Source organism: Lepidochelys kempii, chromosome 6 (assembly GCF_965140265.1).
Source record: "Lepidochelys kempii isolate rLepKem1 chromosome 6, rLepKem1.hap2, whole genome shotgun sequence".
Classification (NCBI taxonomy): Eukaryota; Metazoa; Chordata; order Testudines; family Cheloniidae; genus Lepidochelys; species Lepidochelys kempii.
Window position 1 is genome coordinate 106,858,064 of NC_133261.1, and position 27,417 is coordinate 106,885,480.

General features: G+C 41.6%; 1 protein-coding gene across 4 annotated transcripts in view; it reads left to right on the forward strand.

Moving 5' to 3' along the window:
- Window positions 1-27,417, forward strand: part of C6H14orf132 (chromosome 6 C14orf132 homolog) — a 78,945-nt gene that overhangs the window by 40,625 nt on the left and 10,903 nt on the right. For 2 of the 4 annotated variants that reach the window (XR_012159553.1, XM_073349579.1), the window contains exon 2: window positions 2,218-2,349. The exons of the other annotated variants lie outside the window; for them this stretch is intronic. Coding sequence is in view for 1 of the 2 variants with exons in the window: in XM_073349579.1 (XP_073205680.1) it covers window positions 2,218-2,349 (132 nt within the window). In the remaining variant the exon portion in view is untranslated. The remainder of the gene's footprint in view (window positions 1-2,217; window positions 2,350-27,417) is intronic. 4 annotated transcript variants of the gene reach the window in all.

The following is a 27,417-nucleotide window of genomic DNA, read 5'->3' on the forward strand; positions in this document are numbered from 1 at the left end:
TATGCTTCTCCCCAAGCAATTGGACCCAACCTTCATTCATTAATCTACACAGAAGAACTACATTTATTTATTTATTATTTTGATTGAATTTGTGGAACTATTGGCTATGTTTTTAGCTTTCTTAATGTTATGAAGGAACTGCCTCACCGAGAAGGTGCTCTATAAACTCATGAGAATAACGATAACAATAAAAATAGTTACAGCAAGACAGCATCTTTTATTAGAGTTGGACTGAATAACAGCAACCTACTACCTGGAGGATTGTCTGAGATCCGCGGTTCAAGATAGTCAAAAGTGACTAGTGATAGCGGGTACCTCTTTTGGGGATGCCCGGTTTGAGACACGCTAAAGCGGCTTCACTTTCAGAGGGTGGTTGCTCAGCTCTTTCTGAAAATCAAGCAGCACTCAGGGGTTTCAAATCAGCTACCCACAAACCTGAGGCTCCTAACATCACTAGTTAACTTTTAACAATTTTGCCGCTATGTATCTATATGGTATAATCCCATCATAGCACTGATGGCCCTGATTGGACAGCCATTTCTGGAATTATCCCATACCAGGAAGAGAAATGATATAAAAACATGGTTTCCCTTACTGCTGTCAGCACTTGATTTGCCAGTGGGCAAATTATGGCGGGTAAATGAGGAATATGTGAATGGAAGACCTTGGCTAGTGGGTTATTTTGTTCCTGAGTAACAGCCGTGTTAGTCTGTATTCGCAAAAAGAAAAGGAGGACTTGTGGCACTTGGTTAGTCTCTAAGGTGCCACAAGTCCTCCTTTTCATTTTGTTCCTGGTGCATCAGTCGTATTTATATATTTCTACCCTGGTAGTGCCTGGGGCCCAATCATGAATGGGGTTCCATTATACTGGGCAGTGCACAAACATGGAGTAATAAACTGTCCCTATATTGCAGGGCTCACAATCTATATCAGTGGTTTTCAGCCTTTTCATTTGCAGGATCCCTAAACATGTTCAAATGGAGATGCAGAGCTCTTTGGAAATCTCAGACATAGTCTATGGACCCCCATGGGTCCACAGACGACAGGTTAAAAACCACTGTTCTACGGTAATGGTAACCTTTCATGGACCACTTAGACATAATGTGCGGAAACCTCGGGATCTGCAGACCACAGGTTAAAAACCACTAATCTAAATAGAAAAGACTGGCCCAGATAGAAGTAAGGGATATAACAGAGAAGCAAAGTTTGCTTATTTTCACAGTGTTCCTCCTGCAGGTGTGAAACAAATCAAGACGTGACAATTTGTTTGCTCTTGGGTCTTGTTTTTTCTGTGTTTTGTAAGTAGCGTCATACTCAAAATCCATCTCATTTGATCCTATGTTGTAAAGGTTCCAATAAATACCTAGATTAGATTTTTTTTGGCATTGTTTCTCTTTTGAAACATGTCAGTTCAGTTCTAAGATAGATAGGCTACAGACACACTCCCTTGGTAATGAATCATCCTCTTACGTGCTTTCTAGAAATTTGCTGTCTTGGGGGCAGAGGAGTTTTCACATTGGCAAAAATTTTCAACATGCACAATTCGGTTTTTTTATTTCAAAATGACTTTTAGTTAGTTTATAGTAAAACAAAGTTTTAAAGAATGTAAGAAGTCACAACTGAAATATGTTGCAAAATTATTAAAGCAAAACATTTTGAGTGACTGAGCCAATTTTTTTTTTTTTGGCCTTTTTGATTTGTGAAAATATTCAAGATTTCAGTTTTTTACAGGAAATGTTTTTAAAATCTCAAGAATTTTCATGGGACAGGAAAACCATTTCCCACTCTGATCCACTTGTGACAGCAGTGCTCTGTAATTACAGATCTTGTTAGCATTTCCAGCATGCACCCCTATTTTCATGTGTTCATAACTAAGCTGGTAAACCATACACATGTATGGTATTTCCTGGGTATGGGAATAAACATGTATTTCCTGCCTCAAGCCTTCCAGTCACATTGCAGGAAGTTGGTGTTATGCCAAAGTCCAGGGTTTGTTGTAGGGTTTGTACAGTCCTCTGGGCCTGATCCAAAGTCCACTGGAGTCAATGAGTCTTTCCACTGACTTCAGTGGATTTTGGATCAGGCCCAACATGAAGTATGCAGGGCCCCAACGGATCATTCCTAACCTTCATATACACAGGATGTCCCTCTTCCTCTGTAGCTGCCTCCTGCCTGTCTGTGACACTCTAAGCTGTGGCAATTTTCCTTTTTCCTCAGCTAGTTTGTGAAGTTCAGGCAACACTCCTTGCTGACCCAAGAAGTCTAGAGGAGGACCTACAGCACAACTTTTCAGGGATCATAGTAGGAGAGTGTTCTACAGAGAAGCTAATGCAGACACTGCAAACGCTGGTGATTACACTGTCCTCCTCTTTGAATTATTGTAACTGCATCACAGTCTAGTTCTCTTACCTCCACAATAGTAGCCCAACTATCTCTGTTGGACTCACCAGGGTGTTGGCTTAAGTACATTTGTTTGCTGTGACTTATCAGCATTTGCTTACCAGCAGGTAAACCCAGTAACCCTTTGAAACCAGAGACATAATTGTGTACGACAGTCATTAGTGGATAAAACAGAAATCTGTCTGAGAACATCTGTTTTAAGAGATTCCAACATTATTAAAGTTTAACCATACTATGTTTGGAAGTTAAATTACCATGCTAATTAGACAGTACAACTACTTCACAAGTCATAGGTCCTTTTTCTTTAGGGTCACATGCACATTTCATGTGAACTTCCTGAGTAGTTGAGAGTTTGGCCTACTTTTTCATGCAATCATGCATGAAATGTATAATTTGCAAGCAGTCTGCAAGCACATTTCATATCATGTGTGGGTCAAACAGGGAATAAATAACCCAGGATACTTAGAGCTCACATGTTGTTGCTATTGCAGAATAAGTGGACTTCACTTGCTTGGATCTCTTCTTTCTCAGAGCTGCCATACCAGTTAAACAACCACAGATTACATCATAGCTTCAGCTTGTTCTGAATGGCTGCCATTCCTAGAAACATTTCCAGATGATGTACTTCCTGAAATAATAGCATGAGTGGGGGAAAAGTGAGGGGGACTGAGTCTCCTCTCACTTACACATCTGTAAATCAGCTGTCAAGCCATTGAAGTCAATGTCATTATACCAGTGAAAAATCAGTGTGAGAGGAGAATTGAATGTTCTGTATCTAATTACTTGAAATCTCATCGGTAGATTAGGTATCTGGAGTGGATACCTGCCAGAAACTGGTGTCTCCCACTCATCTATGCCGCACATCAATATAGGTGTTTGGTATAAAGCAACACTGATAACTGTGACATGCAGTGGATTATCATCTTAGGTAAAGTAATTTCTTTATTTCTTTTAATATGGGTAACAATTAAAAAATGGGCTGTTGTCTTGTGATGCCGCAGAAAGTTTCTGAGTGTAACTCATCACCATTTAAAACAGAAATGAAAACACAAGGGATGGATCAGGGTTCTGAAATATTCTGATAGTCATCTGATTGAAATGTCCACCATTAATAGAACCAGAAGTGATTCTTTAAGCCACTTCAGAGCAGAGATCATGTCTTCATATATGTTGGTTCAATGCCCAGAACAATAAAGACCCAATCTTGATTGAGGTTTCTGAGAACTACAGTAATGCAAACAATTGTGTTATTATTTATATTACACAAGTGACTAGACTCCCCAGTCAAGATAGGGGCCTCATTGTGTTAGGCACTGTATAAAAAACATAATAAGAAACAGTCCCTGCCATGAAGAGCTAAAATATAAATAAAAAATTGAAATAAAAGTGGAGAGCAAAGAGAAGCAAAGGAACGTGAAGTGACTCATTCAAGTCATAGAGCAGGTCAGTGGCAGAGCCAGAAGTAGAAGCCAGGTTTTATGAGTAACCACGCCAATGCCCTATCCACTGGACCATAGTGCCTCTCATCCCCTCAGCCCAACCAGAACTGACCACCTCCAGGAGAGAAAGAATAGGTCAGTCTTCATGTCTTTCCAGTCCTTGATGTCTCTGCTGAGAATGTAAATAAAATCTTGATCCAAAATCCATTTAATTTAATAGGAGCCTTTCCATTTACTTCAGTGTGGTTTGGATCAGGGCTAAGTGATGTGGGCTTTTGAATTGGACTGAGATCACCAAATTCATTTGTCATAGGCCACAAAACAGCCTTCAAATGATCAGAGTTTTCATTTTCTACTGACTTGGCTCAGATTCATATCAGCAAACGGTAAGTGAGATGTTGTACAGAGTATTACCAATCTCCTGAGCTACCCAGTCTGCAAAAGATGGTACTTTTCTCCCAAGCAGCCTATTATAAACTCCGCATCTTTGTATGCCCCATATTCTCAATAAACTAAAGTTTCACTACTTCTGTCATCTCTGGTAATTTGAAAGTGAAGCCATTATGCTAGACAGTATCTTTCCACTGATGAGATTCATAAGATCCACAGGTGTTAAGCGATTTAAAAATTCATTGTCATTAATCGTGCAATTTAAAAAATCGCAATTAGTCTCACGATTAATCATGCATTTAAACAATAACAGAATACCATTTATTTAAATATTTTTGGATATTTTCTACATTTTCAAATATATTGATTTCAATTACAATACAGAATACAAAGTGTACAGTGCTCACTTTATATTTATTTTTATTACAAATGCAGTGTAAAAAATAAAATAAATTTTTCAGTTCACTTAATAGAAGTACTGTAGTGCAATCTCCTTATCATGAAAGTTGAACTTACAAATGTAGAATTATGTACCAAAAACATCTGCATTCAAAAATAAAGCAATGTAAAACTTTAGAGCCTACAAATCCACTCAGTCCTACTTCTTGTTCAGCCAATCTGTCAGAAAATAAGTGTGTTTACAATTGCAGGAGATAATGCTGCCCGCTTCTTGTTTACAATGTCACCTGAAAGTGAGAACAGGCATTTGCATGGCCCTGTTGTAGCTGGCGTCACAAGATATTTGTATGCTAGATGCGCAAAAGGTTCATATGTCCCTTCATGCTTCAACCACTATTCCAGAGGACATGTGTCCATGCTGATGATGGGTTCTGCTTGAGAATGATCCAAAGCAGCGTGGATCAACGCATGTTCATTTTCATCATCTGAGTCAGATGCCACCAGCAGAAGGTTGATTTTCTTCATTGCTGATTCGGGTTCTGAAGTGTCCACATCGGAGTGTTGCTCTTTTAAGACTTCTGAATGCATGCTCCAAATCTCATCCCTCTCAGATTTTGGAAGGCACTTCAGATTCTTAAACCTTGGGTAAAGTGCTGTAGCTATCTTTAGAAATCTCACACTGGTACCTTCTTTGCATTTTGTCAAATCTGTAGTGAAAGTGTTCTGAAATGACCAACATGTGCTGGGTCATCATCTGAGACTGGTATAACATGAAATATATGGCAACATGTGGGTAAAACAGAACAGGAGACATACAGTTCTCCCCCAAGGAGTTCAGTCACACATTTAATTAATGCCATCTTTTTTCAACATGTCATCAGCATGGAAGCATGTCCTCTGGAATTGTGGCCGAAGCATGAAGGGTCATACAAATGTTTAGCATATCTGGCATGTAAACACCTTGCAATGCTGGCTGCAAAAGTGCCATGCGAATGCCTGTTTTCACTTTCAGGTGACATTGTAAGTAAGAAGTAGGCAGCATTATCTCCATTAAATGTAAACAAACTCGTTTGTCTGAGAGATTGGCTGAACAGGACTGAGTGGACTTGTACACTCTAAAGTTTTATATTGTTTTGGTTTTGAGCAGTTATGTAACAAAAAAAAATCTACATTTGTAAGTTGCACTTTCATGATAAAAACATTGCACTACAGTACTTGTATGAGGTGAATTGAAAAGTACTGTTTCTTTTGTTTATCATTTTTACAGTGCAAATTTTTGTAATAAAAATAATATAAAGTGAGCACTGTGCACTTAGTATTGTGTTGTAATTGAAATCAATATAGTTGAAAATGTAGAAAAACATCCAAATTATTTAATAAATTTCAATTGGTATTCTATTGTTTAACAGTGCGATTAAAAGAATGATTAAATATATTTCTATGTTGTATTTATATGTTATATATTATAATTCTATGTTGACAGTTTGGTGGATAGTATTTCATTTTTGTTTTAATTCCATGATTCCTTTACATAATAGACACTAAATAAACAATTTTCTTTACTTAACTGAGATATACTTCAAGCAGCAGCGAAGCACAGTTGAAATAAATTACCTTCTCTTTTGAAGGATGTAATGCAGAATTCAATTTTCTACAATATCTCTGGTCACTGAGTATATTATGAAATTGTTACATCATGGTTCCCAATTTCATTTCAAGGGTAAATTTACTCAAATGATGAATGTCATGTAGAGAACCATTCAGAGCAGCATCAGTGCTTTCTGAGACTGAAAAGATATCTAGATGTCAAAGAAACCTCCATGAAATGCTTGCTCTTGCGTTCTCTTCTATTATGGGCTAGAAACTATTGATGTGCAAAATGTTTGCAAGGATTTCTGAAGACATGAAACACGTTACCTTGTTTTGGGACCCTCTATGAGTGTATGAAACTTTTCATAGAACCATAGGACTGGAAGGCACCTTTAGAGGTCACCAAGACCAGCCCACTGCGCTGAGGAGGACTAAGTAAATCTAGACCCATCCCTGACACGTTTGTCCAACATGTTCTTAAAAACCTTCCATTGATGGGGATTCCACAGTCTCCCTTGGAACCTATTTCAGAATTTAGCTACCCTTATGGATATTCCTAATATCTAACTTAAATCTCCCTTGCTGCAGACTAAGCCCATTACTTCTTGTTCCTACCTTCAGTGGACATGGAGAACAATTGATCACCATCCTCTTTATAACAGCCCTTAATATGTCTGAAGATTATCAGGTCCCCCTGTCTTCTTTCCTCAAGACAAACATGCCCAGTTTTTTAAACCTGTCCTAATAGGTCAGGTTTTCTAAACCTTTTATCACTTTTGTTGCACTCCTCTTCACTCTCTCCAGTTTATCCACATCTTTCCTGAAGTGTGGCACCAAGAATTGGACAGAATACTCCAGCTGAGTCCACACCAATGCCAAGTAGAGCCGGACAATTACCTCCCAGGTCTTACAACACTACTGCTATTTCACTCCAGAATGATATTATCCTTTTTCACAATGGCATCACATTGTTGACTCATATTCAAAGTTTGATCCACTGTAATCCCCTGACCCTTTTCTACGGTATTACTACCTAACCAGTTATTCCCTATTTTGTAGTTGTACGTCTGATTTTTTTTCTTCCTAAGCGTAGTTCTTTGCATTTGTCTTTACTGAATTTCTTACTGATTTCAGACCAATTCTCAAATGTGTCAAGATCAATTTGAATTATAATCCTCTCCTCTAAAGTGCTTGCAATGTCTTCATCTTGGTGTCGTCCTCAGATTATATAAGCATACGCTCTACTCCATTATCCAAGACAGTAATGAAAATATTCACTTCCAGACCTGGGACTGATCTCTGGTGGATCCCACTAGATTTGACAGTGAACCATTGATAACTATTCTTTGAGTACAGTCTTTCAACCAGTTGTGCACCCATTTTATAGTCATTTCATCTGTTTATGAGAATGTCATGTGGAACTGTCAAAAGTCTTACTAAAATAAAAATATATAATGCCTAGTGCTCCCCCCCACCTCCCAAACTGGGCCAATAACCCTGTCAAATAAGGAATTAGTTTGGTTTAGCATGGTTTGTTCTTGACAAATCCATGCTGACTATTCCTTATAACCCTATTTATCCTCTAGGTGCTTACAAATTGTTTAATAATTTCTTCCACTATCTTTTCAGGTATTGAAATTAAACCTATTGGCCTATAATTTCCTGGGTCATTTTTGTTCCCCTTTAAAAGATAGGTACTGTGTTTGCCGTTCTCCAGTCCTCTAGGACCTCACTTATCCTTCATGAATTCTTGAAGGCCCTCACTTCAACAGTTCAGAGACTGCTTCAGCTAGTTCCTTAAGTACCCTAGAATGAATTTCATCAGGCCCTGCTGACTTGAATACATGTAACCTATCTAAATAGTCTTTAACCTGTTCTTTTCCCTATTTTGACTTGCGTTCCTTCCCTGTATTAATATTGTGTTGCGTATCCTGTAACCATTTACCTTTTTAGTCAAGACTGAAGCAAAATAGGCTTTAAACACCTCAGCCTTCTTGATATCATCCACTATTAGCTCTCCTTCCCTGCTAAGTAGAGGGTACACTTTTGACTGAACCTGAGCCCAGTGTTAGCCAATCTGGGCTCAGTTCCTCTTAGTCTTTTTATGTCTCATTAAAATATCCATTTCAGCATATGAAGAGAATGTTATCATTTAGATTTCAGCAGAGCCCACAATATGCTCGGTTCTTTCCAAATATCTGAGAAAAATGTACAGTTGCTTAAAAGAAATAATAATTTGACTAATTGTTATTTACGTAACAATTCCTTCCTAGCCTCTTTATCTTCCTGTGTACAATAGTGGTCTTTGAATTATATTTGAGATAGGTACAGGCAGATCCGAATTTTTAGATATATTTCTCTCTGGTTAGACTTATAGTAAAAAAAAGTATCTTAAAAATGGATGCGCACAGAGAATAATCTTCCAGAAACACTTTGCCAGTTTAAGTGTTTCTGTTGAACTGTTCTGAAAAAGCTGCATTTTTGTTGTGAGAAATGGCTATGCGTGCCTCCCAGAGGATCTGTCCTGATCCTGGCCTCTGTAGCTTGACTGCCTTTATTCTAAATGCTTCATTGTTATCTTATGTATGTGCTTATGAGATTGCCTGGAGAGCAAGTGGAAAGTAAACCCAAACCAGCTGCATTGTGGCCGTGTTATGCCCTCAGAATACTCCTTAAATGGAGACCTTAGTGTAACATTTTCAAACCTTGATGGCTAAAAAGAAATATCACTGAACTGACTTACATAAATTGCTGAACACCTGCAGCACAGAACCTCTGAATATGCAGCCACTTATTTCGATGCCTAACTATGGCCTTTGATGTGTAACTTGGGGCACGCAGACTTGAAAATGGCTTTAGTTTTTATGTTGGACTTGAATTTCCTCTGACTTACGCTGGTTTGACACAGTGTAAGTCCAGTGATCTCAGAGGAGAATCAGGCCTTTTGCCTTGTATTATTAATGGGGTGTGAAAATGCGCCTTCTTCCATAGAAAGCCAGAGCCTTAAATTGAAAGTATATAAGAATGTAAGAACAGCCATACTGGGTCAGACCCATGGTCCATCTAGCTCAGTATCTTTGTCTTCCGACAGTGGCCAGTGCCAGATGCTTCAGAGGGAATGAACAGAACAGGGTGATTATCAAATGATCCATACCCTGTCATCCACTCCCAGTTTCTGCAGTCAGAGGCTTAGGGACATCTCGAGTATGGGGTTGCATCCCTGACCAGCTTGGCTAACAGCCATTGAGGGACCTATCCTCAACATCACCACCGTGCCTAGGAAATATTAGAGACCGCTCATCAACCAACCTCTTTTGGTCTTCACATTTCTCCAAGGTGCCTCCTTAATTCCTCCTTAATGGGGAATTGTCATTGAGTAGGTCTGTTTCTAGTAGGGTCTCACAGGTATTGGTTCTTGGCCCTACACTATTTAATATTTTTATCAATGACCTAGAAGAAAACATAAAATCATCACTGATACAGTTTGTGGATGACACAAAAATTGGGGGCGTGTAAAAAAATGAAGAGTACAGGTCACTGATTCAGAGCAATCTGGATTGCTTTGTAAATGGGGCTCAAGCAAACGTGTTTTAATATGGCTTAATGTAAATGTATACATTTAGGAACCAAGAATGTAGGCTATATTTGCATGAGGGGGACTGCATCCTGGGAAGCAGTGACTCTTAAAAAGATTTGGGGGGGTCATAGTGCATTATCAGCTGAGCATGAGCTTCCAGTGTGATGTGGCCGAAAGAGCGAACGCAATTCTGGGATGCATAAAGAGTGGAATCCCGAGTTGTTTTACTTCTGTATTTGGCACTGGTGTTACTGTTGCTGGAACACTATGTCAAATTCTGGTGTCCACAATTCAAGAAGGATGTTGAGAAATTTGAGAGGTTTCAGAGAAGAGCCAAAGGTGTGATTAAAGCATTAGAAACTATTCCTTACAATGATAGACTCAAGGAGCTCAATCTATTTAGCTTAGCAAAGAGAAGGCTAAGGGGTGACTTGATTACATCTATTAGTACCTACATGAGGAACAAATATTTGATAATGGGGCTCTTCAATCTAGCAGAGAAAAGTATTACACGATCCAACGCTGGAAATTTAAGCTAGACAAATTCAGACTGGAAATAAAGCATACATTTTTAACAGTAAAAAGAAAAGGAGTACTTGTGGCACCTTAGAGACTAACCAATTTATTTGAGCATAAGCTTTCATAAGCTCACTTCATCCGATGAGGTGAGCTGTAGCTCACGAAAGCTTATGCTCAAATAAATTGGTTAGTCTCTAAGGTGCCACAAGTACTCCTTTTCTTTTTGCGAATACAGACTAACACGGCTGTTACTCTGAAACCTGCCATTTTTAACAGTGAGAGTATTTAACCATTTGAACAATTTACCAAGTGTGGCGGTGGATTCTCCATTACTGACCATTTTTAAATCAAGATGGGATGTTTTTCTAAATGATTTGCTCTAGGAATTATGTTGGGGAAGTTATACAGGTCAGACTAGATGATCATAATGATCTCTTCTGGCTTTACAGTCTATGACTCTCTAATTAGATAAATGTATATGGCATCCCATCAGAGGCAGGACTCAGTGATGGCTGTGGGATTTGGCACATAGACTTTCTGTAGTGATACCTGACAGGCATTTAGGTGTTAGGTTTTCCTGAACTGCACATCGGCTTGAACTAAAGACCGGTCCATCAGAGTTTGATCATCTTACTTTTTTATTCCAGTCACCAGCCATTTGCCCCTTTTGTCTCACATTCACTTTAAAACCATCACAAAGAGCCAGATCGTGACAACTTTACTCAAGTTGAGTTGATTTCAGTGGGACTGTTCATGAATACTCAACATGAGTAAAGTAGTATAATCTAGCCCAAAGAAAGCATTTATTCTTTTTCTGAACATGCAAGCCAAGCCCTAGATAAGTGAATTCAGCAATGCATCTGTCTGGCTCTGAAAGTGGGAAACCCAGAGGCACCTTTCACACCCTGCTCTGTCTTGTGGCACAGTGAGCCAGACTTCTGTCAGCCAACTTTGATTGGGATTTTACTAAGACCCCTGAAGGGCAGATTCTGATACAGCAGAACTAATTAATATTGTAACCTAGCTTTCAAATATCCAATAACAGTATTTAAACTTTAGCATTAGGATCACTTAAGAGATGCTTTCCCACAGATTATTGTGATGCACAGGTTGTTTGGAATGTAAGATTGGTCATGTAAGGCCATATTTCCAAAGGAGCTACAACCACAGAAATAGGGTACCTGCCAACACATGCATTTTTTAAAACAAAACAGCAGTTCCATGTGCAATATGGGTAATTGTATGTGCAAGTAATTTACACCCCCCTTTATTTGAGAAGCTTGTCAGCATGGCACACTGATCTGGTTTTATGTGTCTTCTGTAATTGATCTGTTGTAAGTGCCTAATTCAGTGCAACTATAGGGTGAGTCCTTGGGCCAGATTGTATCATCCCAAACTGTCCTACTTAAATCAAGGAGTAAGGGGCTACTCAGTATGTGTAAAGGCCCTGTTGGCTTGCTATGACAGTTGCTTCCATCTGCATGAAAGCTAGGAGGGGAAGCAAATGATCAGGCTTCCTGTGCTATTGGCATCTTAGCATTCCTTATAGCAAAGGACTTTGGAGCAGTTCAGAAGCCATCATGTTGTTCACTTTTAGAATTCATTTCATGTCATATTCATAGAAGCTCTTTCCTTGGGGGCCCATGGAATTGCACCTTTCCATATACTGAAAAAGATAGCTGGAGAGAAAGAAACAAAGTACAATTATTTGAAAGTGAAGCCTATTTTGATATTTATAAGAGGAATTTTTTTCTGCCTTATAGATCAAATTCAGCCCTGCTGTAAGCAAGTATAACCATTGGGTTCAGTTAAGTTATGCCCACTTATACCTGCATTGATTCATAGAGTCATAGATACTAAGGTCAGAAGAGACCATTATGATCATCTAGTCTGACCTCCTACACAACGCAGGCCACAGAATTTCACCCACCCACTCCTGCGAAAAACCTCTCACCTACGTCTGAGCTATTGAAGTCCTCAAATCGTGGTTTAAAGACTTGATATGACTGCATTACATTTTCTATCTTTCTTATTTGTGAAATGTAAATCTCTTAATTTTCCTCTTTTGCTCTTCATGTGTAATCTTTAAAAGCACTATAAGGGAGTTAGGAGCCCAAGTCTAATTGATTTTCAGTTGGACTTAGGGTAAATTTTTCAAAATCACCAGTGTGACCCTGAAGCCTGCATCCCATCAAAAATCAATGGCGCATGGCTCCTAACTTACTTAGACACTTCCGAAAATGTTGCCCCTAATTGCCGTAGGGGTTTTTGAAAATCTCACCCTTATCCTTTTCCATTTAGCAAACACTGATTTCATTTTCTGTGTTAAGAGTGCGGTTGAAATCAACATTTTTTTTTTCCAGACAGTCTTTTGTGTCCCTGATTCCTTCATAGACTTTAAGGCCAGACGGGACTATCAGATCATGAGAAAAAGGATTTCCTCTTCCTTATTTCTCCCTCTTTTAAACCTTTCCCTCTCATAAGGCCAGTAATGATCCTGCTGTTTGATTTCCCCCTCAGAAAATGAGTAAATAAAATTAAAATAAAATAAATTTTCCATCATCCCAATTCCAGGCACCATCTTCTAGGCACTCTCCTTCTTTCCCCTATCCTCCCCTCACTTTTTTCCATGACACTATCCAATTGGCTACTGCAGAATAGGCACCTCACTGTCACAACCAGACCAACTACTATACAGTCTGTGGTACCTGCTTGCCAGTCACAAACCGTAGCTGGTGAGGATCTTATCCTGGCCCAAGCACATCAGTACACATTAGCTCCTGTCATAAATATAAAGGGAAGGGTAAACACCTTTAAATCCCTCCTGGCCAGAGGAAAAAACCCTTTCACCTGTAAAGGGTTAAAAAGCTAAGACAACCTCACTGGTACCTGACCAAAATGACCAATGAGGAGACAAGATACTTTCAAGCTGGAGGGGGGGGAACAAAGGGGTTCTCTCTCTCTTCCCTCCACCCATTTTGTTCCAGCTTGCCCTGCCTCTCTGGCAGTCTGGGACTGCTTGTATCGATCAGCATAAGAAGAAAGACTTTCTGCTGAGTCCATTTCCTTATCCCATAAACACTGTTTTATTTCCTCCTTAGACATAGTCAGGAATTGCTCCTGAGCTATCAAATCACACATTCCGTCAAAGCTAGTGACACCCCTTCCTTGGACCCACTTATCTAACAGATCCTTCATCTGGTTTAGATAATCCACATTACTTAGTCCAGGCCCTCTCTTAAGGGTTTGAAATTTTACTCTGTACGTTTCAGATGTAATTTGAAATTGCTTTAAAACCAAATCCTTGAACTTATTATAGTCAGAAGCCTCATCAATAAGCATCTTATTGAATATATCCAGAGCTCTTCCAGTCAATTTTGCGACCAATGTGGTCATCTTGTGAGCGTCAGGAATTTTATGGAGAGTGCACAGACTCTCAAAGGTGAGAAAATATTCAGCAATATCACTGGATTCATCATACTCTGACATAGTCGCTCCCATTTGTGGATTGTTGGGGAAGGATTATTAGGGTTATCCAGTAGATCCTCTCAGCCCTTACCTTCTCCATCTCCAGTGCATACTTCCTCTCTTTTTCCTTCTCCTCCAGTTCTTTTTCCCTTGCCTCCATAGCTCTCCTGTGGGTAGCCTCTAGGGCTTTTTCTGCCTCTTTTTCTGCCTCCATTTCTTTGTCCTTTGCCTCCATTTCTCTGTCCTTTGCCTCCATAGATCTCCTGTGGGCAGCCTCTTGGGCTTTTTCTGCCTCTTTTTCTGCCTCCAGTCTGGTTAACTCCAATTCGTGTTGTGCCTTGGTTTCTGTCATGTTAGCCTCTCTGTTTTTAACTAACTTTACACCCGAGAGTTAGAAAGAAAACAACAAAACTAAACAAACAAACAAACAAAAAACTTGGCTTGTCCAAAAAAAATAGATAGATAGATAGATAGATAGATAGATAGATAGATAGATAGATAGATAGATAGATAGATAGATAGATAGATAGATAGATAGATAGTGCTGTAACCGGACACCTATGTTCTCTGATAGTGATTGTCAGCCTACAGAAAAATCCTATAAAAACCCAAAACTAACACCTTTGTCTCCAGGCAATTAGACAGAAAACCCCTCTCGTTGCTCTTAGCTAAAAAACAACTTCAGGTCTGTGAAGACTTGTGAATTTCCCTGCAAGAGGTTAACTACCCTGCCTTTAGGTACAGAAAACTCCAGCTCACAAAAGACAAATCCCTTTTGTCTCTGCTCTGGCCCCCAAGCAGAGACAAAAAACCTCTAACTGCTTTCAGCTTAAAACCTGCTTTCCAGCAGCCCAAAGGAAAAAAAATATTTCCTTTTAAAATCTGTGCTTCTGGTTCAAAAAAATCTTGAAATGATTTCAAGTTAATCCCACTGCTCTGCCACCATGTCAAGGTTCCTTCCCCACTCTGAACTCTAGGGTACAGATGTGGGGACCTGCATGAAAAACCCCCTAAGCTTATTTTTACCAACTTAGGTTAAAACTTTCCCAAGGTACAAACTATTTACCTTTTGTCCCTGGACTTTATTGCTGCCACCACCAAGCGTCTAACAAAATATATCCAGGAAAGAGCCCACTTGGAAACGTCTTTCCCTCCAAAATCCCCCCAAGCCCTACACCCCCTTTCCTGAGGAAGGCTTGATAAAAATCCTCACCAATTTGCATAGGTGAACACAGACCCAAACCCTTGGATCTTAAGAACAAGGAAAAAGCAATCAGGTTCTTAAAAGAAGAATTTTAATTGAAGAAAAAGTAAAATAATCACCTCTGTAAAATCAGGATGGTAAATACCTTACAGGGGAATCAGATTCAAAACATAGAGAATCCCTCTAGGCAAAACCTTAAGTTACAAAAAGACACAAAAATCGGAACATACATTCCATTCATCACAACTTATTTTATCAGCCATTTAAACAAAACAGAATCTAACGCATATCTAACTAGATTGCTTATTAACCCTTTTCAGAAGTCTGACCTGCATTCCTGCTCTGGTCCCGGCAAAAGCAACACACAGACAGAGGGAGAGAACCCTTTGTTCCCCCACCCTCCAACTTTGAAAGTATCTTGTCTCCTCATTGGTCATTTTGGTCAGGTGCCAGCAAGGTTGTCTTAGCTTCTTAACCCTTTACAGGTGAAAGGGTTTTTTCCTCTGGCCAGGAGGGATTTTAAGGTGTTTACCCTTCCCTTTATATTTATGACAGCTCCCAACAGCAATGGCCAGCCCTGACAGTGCCATTAGAGTACTGGAATTACCATCCCAGTTGTTCAGTGACACCAATACAGAACGCAAAAGGTGCACTCAAGCTCCTTCAACCATTGCACTTTCCAGGTACTCATTCTGTGTACGTATCAAAGCCCTATTCCCACTACCCATACCCTTCATTTGAAAGAACCATGCCTGCTTATAAAGGAATGTCATGGTGCACAAGGAATAACCAATCTTGGTTAGTCAAGTGTCAGAGTTTAAATCACTCCCAACTATTAGGGGATTAGGAAGAGCCGGGGGAGGTTATCCCACATCTGCCAAGTACAGGGTTTCTTATTTTTGCACCATCCCATGATGTTTCTGGTATCAGCCACCATCAGATATAGAATTTTAGATTAGATGGACCTTGGGTTGGATCCGGGAGGGCAATTCCTCTTTTTCTATATTACAATGTTATATTTTTTCTGAAAAAAAGCAACACAGCCCAGTGCACAATGCCTTGTGGGAGGGCATTTCATTTCAGACACATGGGAATGTACTAAATGCAATTAGTAATATCTACATTGTATTAGTGGCATGTTTCAATAGATGCTGTGCAAAAACTAAGAAGAGGTTTATCTGTCACATGAAAAAAGTCCACATGCACGCAGCTCATAATGCCACACCTTACATTTAAAAAAAATCCTTATCTTAAGAATAAATCAGGTAAGGATGCCAAATGGAATTCTCTACCAAGTAAAAGCCCCAATGTTTCATAGCCACCTCTCTTGGCTTTGGATGTGGTACTGATGTAAAACACTGGTGGAGAGGGGGTCAACTGTCTCATTCTCTTGATTATAATTAGATAGTATAAAACTAGCAATTACAGGCTGTTTTTCATGAACAGATCTCAAAGTATTTGACAAGGGGAGATAAGTATCATTAGCCTTTTTTTAGGGAATGGGAAACTGAGTCATAGACATATCATGTTAATTGTCCAAAGTCACATAGCAAATTACTGGCAGAGCCAGGAATAGAACATAGCTCTTTCTGATGCTACATCAACTGCCTCCTCAAATCACTGAAGATGATTTTTTCAATTAGCTAGTGAATTTGTCAACTACGTGCCTTTGGGGCCTGATCCAATGCTTGTTGACGTTAATGGGATTCTTACCATTGACGTCAACGGGCCTTGGATCAAAGCTTTGTATTTTTTCTCCCCTATATATTGTTATCCGCCTAACAGGATGTTTAGCCTATTGCTGTATCTCTGGATAGGGTATGAGGGTGTTTGGCTATCGTTAGCAGAGATGGAAGTGGATGTGCATATCTCAACACAGGTTGAGTTCAAAACTAATTATTATTAAATGACTAGAACTCATTACTGATTGGCTTAGTGATTTCATAAAAAATAAAAATCTGTCCACTCCAAATGGCTCAATACGATGCCGATTTAGGTGGTTTTGGTGCTTCTGACAAAGGCTGGAAGAATTTCAGAGGGCAAGTGTTGGAGGGGCTGAATCTAGAGGGACCCATTATGCGAGGGTAAATCTTAACGGGTCTAAAACATGAAGAATTTTTTTAAAATCCACCATGTAGCCTATGTTGACCATTGTATGAACCAGCTTGTACTAGGAATAATAATATCTTGTAGGCTCGTTCAAACTCAGTTGCACTGCCCATAAAACATTAACCAGCTGAGCCTCAGCTGTGCCACACTAACAAGCTAACACAGCTTAGCTCTAGTTCATCAAAGAAACATATAGCTATTCCATGCAGATTGAAGATCCATCAAACTATCTGCCTGATGCATTTTATATCGTGTTGGTTGTAGTCCAAAGGCAGGCTGGGATACATTTGCCTACTGAGGGGAGTAATTGCTGTCACAGCAGCACTACTGTAAGTAATGATACAAAATAACTGCCTCATTGTCAACAACTCTGAGACAGCCATAAGGGTTCTGTCCTCAGATATACCCAGCGAGAGAGCCAGGGCAGTGCCCTCATCATGGTGTAACCCTACCGATAACATCATTATATTAAATCATTCTAAATATTAGTTCCCTCATGGGAAAACACATGCAGGAGTGGAAGAAAATATCTGGCTTTCAAAGAGAATGCTTCAAAGGGAAATTATGTAGTATTACAGCCTCAGCTTTTTCCTTAATGGATATTTTCCTTAAAACCACATGTTTTCAGACCTGCTGCAAGAACTGAGGAGTAAGAATACTGCTAATGGTGTATTGGTTTTCATAAGAATTATAACATTTTTGTTCAGCATTTTCTTTCCCTATTTATTTTCTTCCTTTCCCTTCATGTTTATGTTGCATTAGATATTTCAGAATCAAAGAGGGACATGATGTAGGAGATGAGGATATGTGATGTGTATTCTATAGTCTTTTACTTAAGCTCTTTTTTTATATGAGCACATTCTCTCTCTTTCCCAGTACCCAGATCAAGATCTAGAAATATATTTGGCCCAGTCACTTTTGTAAACATAAAAATACATCTGGGGGGAATCTAAAGATAAAAGTCATCTGAAACAAAGTAGCATTACTCCTCTCAATACACACCCTTTATTCATGAAGTTTGGCAGATCACAATAGATATGGCTAGCAGCAGGACACCTTTACCAAATAAAGGAGATGTCATTTACAGCAGCTTTCAGGAAAACCAAAGGATGTCAGCATGAGTACAGACCTGGTGAGGGAAGGCTACCCAAGTCTCTCAACGCAACCCACTTTGGGGTCCCAATCCATGGACTGCAAAAGGAGTCAGAGCAGGCACAGCGAGGATGCCAGTCTGCCATGGTAGGATGACATGGGCAAGATCCTCAGCTGCTGTAAATCAACGCATCTTCAGTTATTTCAATGGAGCCACACTAAATTACAACAGCTGAGCATCTTGTCCGTATTGCCTGCTTTCCATCCTTAAGACCTACTAGGTGAATCTGTCTATCTTAGGTAGTTATAGGGCCCCATCACTGTAGTATTTGAGCACCTCACAGTCTTTGAGTTCTCCCCATAAGACCCCTGTGAGATAGGGCAGTGCTGTTATCCTTATTTTACAAATGGGGAACTGAGGCACAGAAAGACTAAATGACTTGCCCAAAGGTGCACAGGAAGCCTATGGCAGAATTGGGACTTGAATGCAGCTCTTCCAAATCCTAGTCTAGAGCCCTCACACTGGACTGTCTTTCCTCTTTCACTGTTGTATGGCAAGGAGATACTAGACTCAGAGGAAGGCAATTTTAGCAAAGTGTTTTGTGCTAAGGGAGATGTGATTTTATTCAGAAGGCAACTACTAGAGACTAAATGCCTTCCAATCTGTGATGAAGAGTGAACCTATAAATAGAGAGAGACTCAATATTATAGAATATGTCCGTACCAGCTGCTGAAAGTCCACACTTCATAATGGGTCACTGCAAGTCCTTCAAAAAGTCAGCTGAGCTTTTTCGCCAGGTGCTACTCTCAGATGTTGAAAACAATTCATTTGCATTGTGCGTGGTATTGCAGGGTTCTGACTTGACATTACTTGCAATGCTGTGCAAGTCCACACTGTCCATGTACTCTGAATGGTACTTACACAGAAGGGGCAGCACCATGTGTCCTAAAGTTCTTATAGCTTCTTGGATTCAAATAATGAATAATCTAAGTCTAGTAAAATGATTTGTTGAAGAGGCGTGCCCTTCAAATGAAGTGTTCTACTGATAGCATTACAAATGCACACTCACAGAACATCTCTCTCTTTACACTATGTAGTACAGGGGTTCTCAAAATTCATTGCACCATGTCCCCCTTCTGACAATAAAAATTACAACATGACTCCAGGAGGGGGGACCGAAGCCTAAGCCTGCTCAAGCCCCACTGCCCTGGGCCAGAGGGGGACCAAAGTCGAAGCCCAAGGGCTTCAGCCCCAGGTGGGGTGGGGGCTGTATCCTGAGCCCAGTGCTGAAGCCCAAGCCTGAGCCCTGTTGCCCAGGGCTCAGGCTTTGGCCCCGGGCCCCAGCAAGTCTAACGCCAGCCCTGGCGACCCCATTAAAAGGGGGTTGCAACCCACTTTGGGGTCCAGACCTGTGTTCCCTGTAAGCTGTGCACTTGGGCAGCCACCCAGGAGAGATTCAAGTGTCACACAGTTGAATAGCAGAGCCACACACATGCAGATGGCAGCATATGTTCTGCCCCTCCTCCCCCGCCCTGCTGCTTTGCAGCCACCTTGCTCCTGCAGCTATTCCTGGGACCCTCCTGCTTGCTGTGCAGAGCAGGATGGGGGAGGGGGAAAGGATGGTGCTGATTTCAGGGAGTCTCACTTCCTCTCCCCCAGCCCCTGTACCCCATCTCCACAGAGCAGGGTAGAGGGGACAGGGCTCAGGACTTGCAGCAGCTCTGAGGTCTGAACAAGCCTTCAGGTGAGTGAGTGCCTTAAAGAGACAGTGCACGGTTTCTTACACACACACACACTCTCTCTCTGTCTCTTCCTTTCTCCCCTGTCCATCTACCCCATCTCCGCAGAGCAGGGGAGGGGGGACATGGTTCAGGAGGAGGAGAGCTTTCAGTGAGTGCCTTAAAGAGACAGCAGACGGGAGTCTCTCAGAAACTTCCCTAGCAGCCATCACACACACTCTGTGTCACACACACACACTGTGTGTCTCACACTCACACACAGTCTGTGTGTGTGTCTCTTTCTCTCTTTCACACACACACACACACACAGTCTGTCAGACACCTCCCAACATTGTTGTTGTTACTTCTTGGTACTTCCTGCAATGCACATATATTCTCTGTAATTTTCTTCTTTCAGAGTGTGTTATTTTAATTTTTTTGACTAGTCTATGCATTTCATAATTTTTATTTCTCTCTTACACTTACATTTAATTCTTTTGAGTAGTGTGTTCTAAAATGCCTAATTTGTCCAGGTTGGAAAAATTATCCCTATTAGTCACTTTTTAAAAATATATATTATATACAGGGTTTTTTGTTTCTACTGGTGCACATTACCTTGGTGCACATAACAAAATTTATTCCGCACATGGGTGAAAAAAATTAGAGGGAACATTGGTCCCAACCCACATTTTGAGATGTAGTATAAATGTTACACTGGTTATTTTCCGTTAAAAATGAAATATGCTTCACATTCCACTTGAAGCCTTTAGAGCAGGCCACACTGAAAGAGGGTCTGCCTTTTACAGCTTTGAGTGCTATTGATAACAGTTTACCCATATCAAACACATTTCATCCCAGAAGGTCCCCCACATGCTTTACAAATGATGGTCCAAATTCTGCAAAGCAGAGGTGAGTAGAGGTCCTGTCATGGGGAAAAGTGGCTATGCTCTGTTATCCTCCACACTAAGCTGCTTCTCTGGAGCTCAGCTATACAGGACTAAGAGGAGTGTGGGTAGAGGGGACAGGGCTAGGGCTAGTGGGTAGGTGTGCTGGTGAGGACTCAAATCCACATAAATAGGAGGTGAGGGGGAAGAGTAACCTTGTTCCCCTTGCAGTTAAGTGGGACTTGATATTTGAGGCAATGCAAGTTAATGCTGCTAGAAGCAATAACCCTCTGTGGCATAGTAGTGGGAGTATGTGCTTAGTGAAGGGCAAGGGCACCATATGACAATGCTGCAAAGCAGAAATAGGGGCCAGGAGACTCCCAGAGACAGATCCCTGCCACATGGAAGGCCAGAGATCCACCAGATCTCCCCTGCATCTCAGCTTCTTCACCTCTTGATGGTCACTCCCTATGTCAAGACAACTCTACTGCAAGCCTCACCTCCCACAAGCGATGATATGGTTGAATGGCAACAGGACATGTAAGCCTGCCCTGCCCTTCTACGTCTTTTATGGTGTGGTGAAGGAGAAAATCTGATCCTCAGTCTATAAACTGTTGGTACCGTATATAGCAGAGGTGGGCAAACTACGGCCCCTGGGACTGTCCTGCCCAGCCCTTGAGCTCCTGGCCGGGGAAGCTAGCCCCCGGCCCCTCCCCTGCAGCCTCAGCTCGTCGTGCCACCAGCGTTATGGGCGGCGGGGCTGCGAGCTCCTGCCGGGCAGCGCAGGTGCAAGAGCCGCCAGGTGTAGTGTATTAAATTGTTCCCCATAGGAATGTGCTACTTACAGAGCACCAGGACTGGCAGCTGTAAGTCGCACATTCCTATGGGGAGCAATTTAATACACTACACACAGGTAGGGATGACTGTGCCTCCCCAAACACCTGGGCCTCTGCCCCCTATCTGCCCCTTCCCACTTCCTATCCCCTGACTGCCCCCCTCAGAATCCCTGACCCATCCAACCCCCCCTACTCCTTGTCCCCTGACTGCCCCCTCCCAGGACCCCCCACCCCTAACCGCCCCTCCGGGACCGCACCCCCTATCCAACCCCCTGCTCCCTTTCCCAACTGCCCCGACCCCTATCCACATCCCCCTCCCCCTGACTGGCCCCCCAGGACTCCCACGCCTATCCAACTGCTCCCTGTCCCCTGACTGCCCCTCGGGACCCCCTGCCCCTTATCCAACGCCATCGCTCCCTACCCCCTTACCATGCCGCTCAGAGCACCAGGACTGGCAGCTTTAAGAAGTACACCATAAGTAGCACATTCCTACAGGGAGCAATTTAATACACTACACCAGCCTTCCATGCACTTTCAGAACCCCAATGTGGCCCTCAGGCCAAAAAGTTTGCCCACCCCTGGTATATAGGAATCGCTAGCCCACTACTCAAGTACAATGCACCCACCTTCCAAGTGAAACATGGCAACCGATTAATACTATCCGGCTCCAGAAGCATCTGGGGCCATGACTTCACTCCTCCCACTCTTCACTGGCCCACAATGCTGTTCAGCCACCCAGAAGAGAGCCCGTTAAACCACACATGCCCCTGTATTCCTTGGAGCAAAGGAAACCAAATAATTTTTAGAAGAGAATTGATTTTAAAGATGGTTTTCCCACAAAAACTGTGGGATCCTTTGAGAATTTGCTAACCTTTTCTTTCCCTGGGATGTGCAGAGCTTAGAGCTGTGTTTGCTCCAACTTCTTAGCGCAGGCTCCAATGCTCAGGTCCTTTCTCATTAAAAAACACTAAGGTTTTGTTTTCTGAAAGATTGACTCTCAAGTGCCTTGAATGAAATAGGTTTTTAAAATATAATCCCAACCTGAGACTGCAAATGTGGTTGTTCAGCTGGTCACTCTCCCCATTTCAAGGCCCATTTGATACTTATAGCATCATTTACGAATGCTCCCCGGGGGTATTTGCTTGGGAAATGTTTAGGAAAGCAAACAATGATCATACCCCCACATTCTTGAAAGAAAATCAGACTGTGGAAGGTTAATATAATAAGGCCTTTTGTAAATGTCTGCTTCTTAATTTGGAATTTTGTGAATCATTTATTTTAGGATCAGAGGATGCCTGGTGATCGGTTTTAGGTACTGTTTTCGTAATAAAAAATATTTTTCTGTCCCTGGAATACTCAGTTCATTACAGATTTTTTTGCAAAGTGTCTTTTACTAAGTTTCCTTGCTGTAGTCCATTCTCCCTAGGTGAAAGAGTTGTATTTTGTGTGGCCAGTCTTACAACGTGCTGAGCACCCTTGACTCCTAATGGCTCCATTGGGAGCTGCGGGTAGTGGGAAAGGCTCAGCACCTTGCAGGATCAGACTGTTTGATGCTAATGGTAATCATCCTTAAAGGAGTAGGATCATAGAATCATATCATAGAATATCAGGGTTGGAAGGGACCTAAGAAGATCATCTAGTCCAGCCCCTTGCTCAAAGCAGGACCAATCCCCAATTTTTGGCCCAGATCCCTAAATGGCCCCCTCAAGGAGTGAATTCACAACCCTGGGTTTAGCAGGCCAATGCTCAAACCACTGAGCTATCCCTCCCCTGCAATCCCTCCTTGCGGAAGCTAAGGGACCTGGCCAACCTCAGTGCGGTACAGACCATGGGGAGAGGTTGCCAGGAGAGGTTCCTGTGGGAGAAGGGGTTCCTGTACCGAGAATGGGCTCCCTCAGGGGACATGGAGCCCTGGGAGATCTGTAGGTCTTGGAAAAATTTTTGAAGGAGAAAGTAGTTAAGGACATTTAAGTCAATGGTAATTGGGACAAAATACAACATGGTTTTACAAAAGGTAGATCATGCCAAACCAACCTGATCTCCTTCTTTGAGAAAGTAACAGATTTTTTAGACAAAGGAAACACAGTGGATCTAATTTACCTAGATTTCAGTAAGGTCATTTGATATGGTGCCACATGGGGAATTATTAGTTAAATTGGAAAAGATAGGGATCAATATGAAAATTGAAAGGTGGATAAGGAACTGGTTAAAGGGGAGACTACAGCGGGTCCTACTGAAAGGTGAACTGTCAGGCTGGAGGGAGGTTACCAGTGGAGTTCCTGAGGAATCAGTTTTGGGACCAATCTTATTTAATCTTTTTATTACTGACCTCAGCACAAAAAGTGGGAGTGTGCTAATAAAGTTTGTGGATGACACAAAGCTGGGAGGTATTGCCAATTCAGAGAAGGATCAGGATATCATACAGGAAGATCTGGATGACCTTGTAAACTGGAGTAATAGTAATCGGATGAAATTTAATAGTGAAAAGTGCAAGGTCATGCATTTAGTGATTAATAACAAGAATTTTAGTTATAAGCTGGGGACACATCAGTTGGAAGTAACGGAGGAGGAGAAGGACCTTGGAGTATTGGTTGACCACAGGATGACTATGAGCTGCCAATGTGATATGGCTGTGAAAAAAGCTAATGCGGTCTTGGGATGCATCAGGCGAGGTATTTCTAGGAGAGATAAGGAGGTGTTAGTACCATTATACAAGGCACTGGTGAGACCTCATCTGGAATACTGTGTGCAGTTCTGGTCTCCCATGTTTAAGAAGGATGAATTCAAACTGGAACAGGTACAGAGAAGGGCTACGAGGATGCTCCGAGGAATGGAAACCCTGCCTTATGAAAGGAGAGTCAAAGAGCTTGGCTTGTTTAGCCTAACCAAAAGAAGGCTGAGGGGAGATATGATTGATCTCTATAAATATATCAGAGGGATAAATACCAGGGAGGGAGAGGAATTATTTAAGCTCAGAACCAATGTGGACACAAGAACAAATGGATATAAACTGGCCATCAGGAAGTTTAGACTTGAAATTAGATGAAGGTTTCTAACCATCAGAGGAGTGAAGTTCTGGAACAGCCTTCCAAGGGAAGCAGTGGGGGCAAAAGAATAATGACAAGAATTATGACAAGAAAAAGGCACTGAATAATTGCCTTTTTACTGAGTGCTTTTGTTTAGTTCCATGTACAATGTTGGTACCTCCATTACGTGTAGCAAGGGAATCTGAAAAAACAACAAGGAGTCCGGTGGCACCTTAAAGACTAACAGGTTTATTTGAGCATAAGCTTTCGTGGGTAAAAACCTCTCTTCTTCAGATGCATGGAATGTGAGTCTTCTGCACCGGGGATGTCTATATGGTGGGGAGGAGGAAAGGTGGAGCATGAAATCCCCAACCTTGTATTTTCAGCAGACAGCGCTGTAGTCCTGTTTGGTTTCTGAACATATTGGGCCAGAATGTCAAAATAACTCCATTATTTACTCAGATTCACACCACCTGATGGCTCTGGCTGTTTATCATCAATTAAGTCTTCTGCAGCTTGTTCAGTGAATTTTTAGCATATATGTTGGGGTTTATGAATCCTCCATCTCCACAAGGGTATGTTCCAATTCCAGGAGGCATATCTGAATAAGCTTTTGTAGGTTTCTTTCACAGGAGGACAAAATATTGAACTTCAGTCAATAGCTATCCTGGCAAAGGAAGATGAATTGTGAATGTGTAGGGCCTTTTGTGTTCTCATTTTTTATGTGTGATTTTTCTGGTCACTGTCTGATTATACATCATGTGGGGGAAGAACACCATATATCATTTTCTTGTGCATTATTTTTGCATTCTACCTGTTTAATTCCTCTAAGCAGCACAATTTTGCTAGGTTTCTTGGTGTTGATAGTTTTTACTCTAGTCATGAGGTGACAGCCATTCTGTAAGCCACTGCCTACATTTTGACATCTGGGTGGCTGAAGGGTATATACAGCCCTACTAGAAAGGTCATTTGCCTTCCTTTAAAAGTCCATATAACTTTAATTTTAGCTTTTTGGTAAAGTTTGTTCAGCTGTGAGAGGTCTTTAAAATAGTTGATCGTCAAGATCATGTGGGTTTCATGCACCCAATTTGCCTCGACTGAGATTTTTTTGTGTTATGAATTGTCCAAAGAGTTGAATACACTGTTACCTACATGTTATATCAATGATGCTAGTGAACACATTTGTGTATAATCTCTATCTCTATAGGAAGGGAATGTTATCTTTTATTTAGAACATGGGAGTGGGTGCCAGATCTCTTCAGTTATGTTCCTAGTGCTGCCTCACTGGACCAGATTCTCTGGCCTTCTCCACTCCTTTTGCATTGCCCTTAGCTCCTATGCTGGGGATACCCTAGCAAGGCCTTCCACTGCACAACCCCACTGCAGGGGTGTGCGAATGAGCCGGCTACCTCCTGAGTGCCAGCTCACGGCCTAAGGTTGCTCTGCAGGCAGCCTGCCTGTGTTTCCCCCTTCCAAGTGCTTCTTAAATAAATTCCACACCGGCATTTTTTTGTCCAACAGTGCCCGCTCTTCCAAGGTCTAATGTATTGACATAAGACACAATACAAAACTCACTACTAGGGCTTCTCTTCTCCCTGAGTCTGCTCTCCACAGCTTTTCCCTGCCTTGGCAGGCCTCTCTCAGCCCTGTCTGGCTGGAGTCTTTTTCTACTCCCATGGAGTTTGTTCTCCCTGGCCCCCAAACTCTTCAGACCTCTGGCTTCCAGGACCAAACCCTTCTCCCGGTCTAGGGTATTTGGCAAAAGCCTCCTGCTCACTGCAGCTCTTCTGACAGCAGCCTCTGCCACAGCTTCTTCTCATTGTCTCTCCTTGAGTGTCCCCCCTCTCTCTACAACAGGGGTTCTCAAACTGGGGGTTGGGCCCCCTTTGGGGGTCACGAGGTTATTACATGGGGGGTCGCGAGTTGCTTGAGGCAACCCCCGCTTTGCCTCTAGCATTAATAATGGTGTTAAATATATAAAAAAGTGTTTTTAATTTATAAGGGGGATCACATTCAGAGGCTTGCTATGTGAAAGAGGTCACCAGTACAGACGTTTGAGAACCACTGCTCTACAGCTTCCTGCTGGTCTTAGAGTGGAATCACCCGATCCCAGCTCAGAAGTACCTACTTAGTAACAAGGGCTGGCTGGCCCCAGCCCCCTAGCCCTTAAAGGCGGCTTGTTTGTGCAGGGAAGAGTGGTTCTTCAGCTGCTCCCCTCTTCCAGTCCTCCCATTGTGGATGATTCACCAAAGAGAGGAGCAAAGTTAAGTAGCAAAGAAAGGAGCTGAGCAGCTACTTTACAACATAGGATTATCCTGCTTGAGAGAAGTAAAAATACAGGCTTAGTTTTAAAAGTGCCTGATTCCCCAATCACAGACTGAATTTAAACTCCAGCCACCTCCACTCAGAAATTATCTTGATGGGAGTCATATAAGTACCCAGGTGTACAGAAAGAAAACTGTCTTTCTCAGACCCACGTTTAATATCACAGGTCCCCTGAAATGAACTTAATAGTGCTGATGGAAACGTTATGATGTGCACATTTAAAATCTGCCTAAACTATCAAAAAGTGCAAAGATCCCATTAAGATGATGCAAGGCATGTACAGATCCATTGTCTAATGTTTAAGGCAAGGAATGTGCCTGGCAAAGGACATTCTTCCATATATGATCATTGCATCCCAACATCGTGCATGTGAGAGCTTTGCAGTTTTGCCAGAATGAGTGGTAGTTATTGCTTTGTATGAAAAGATAAATAACATGTTA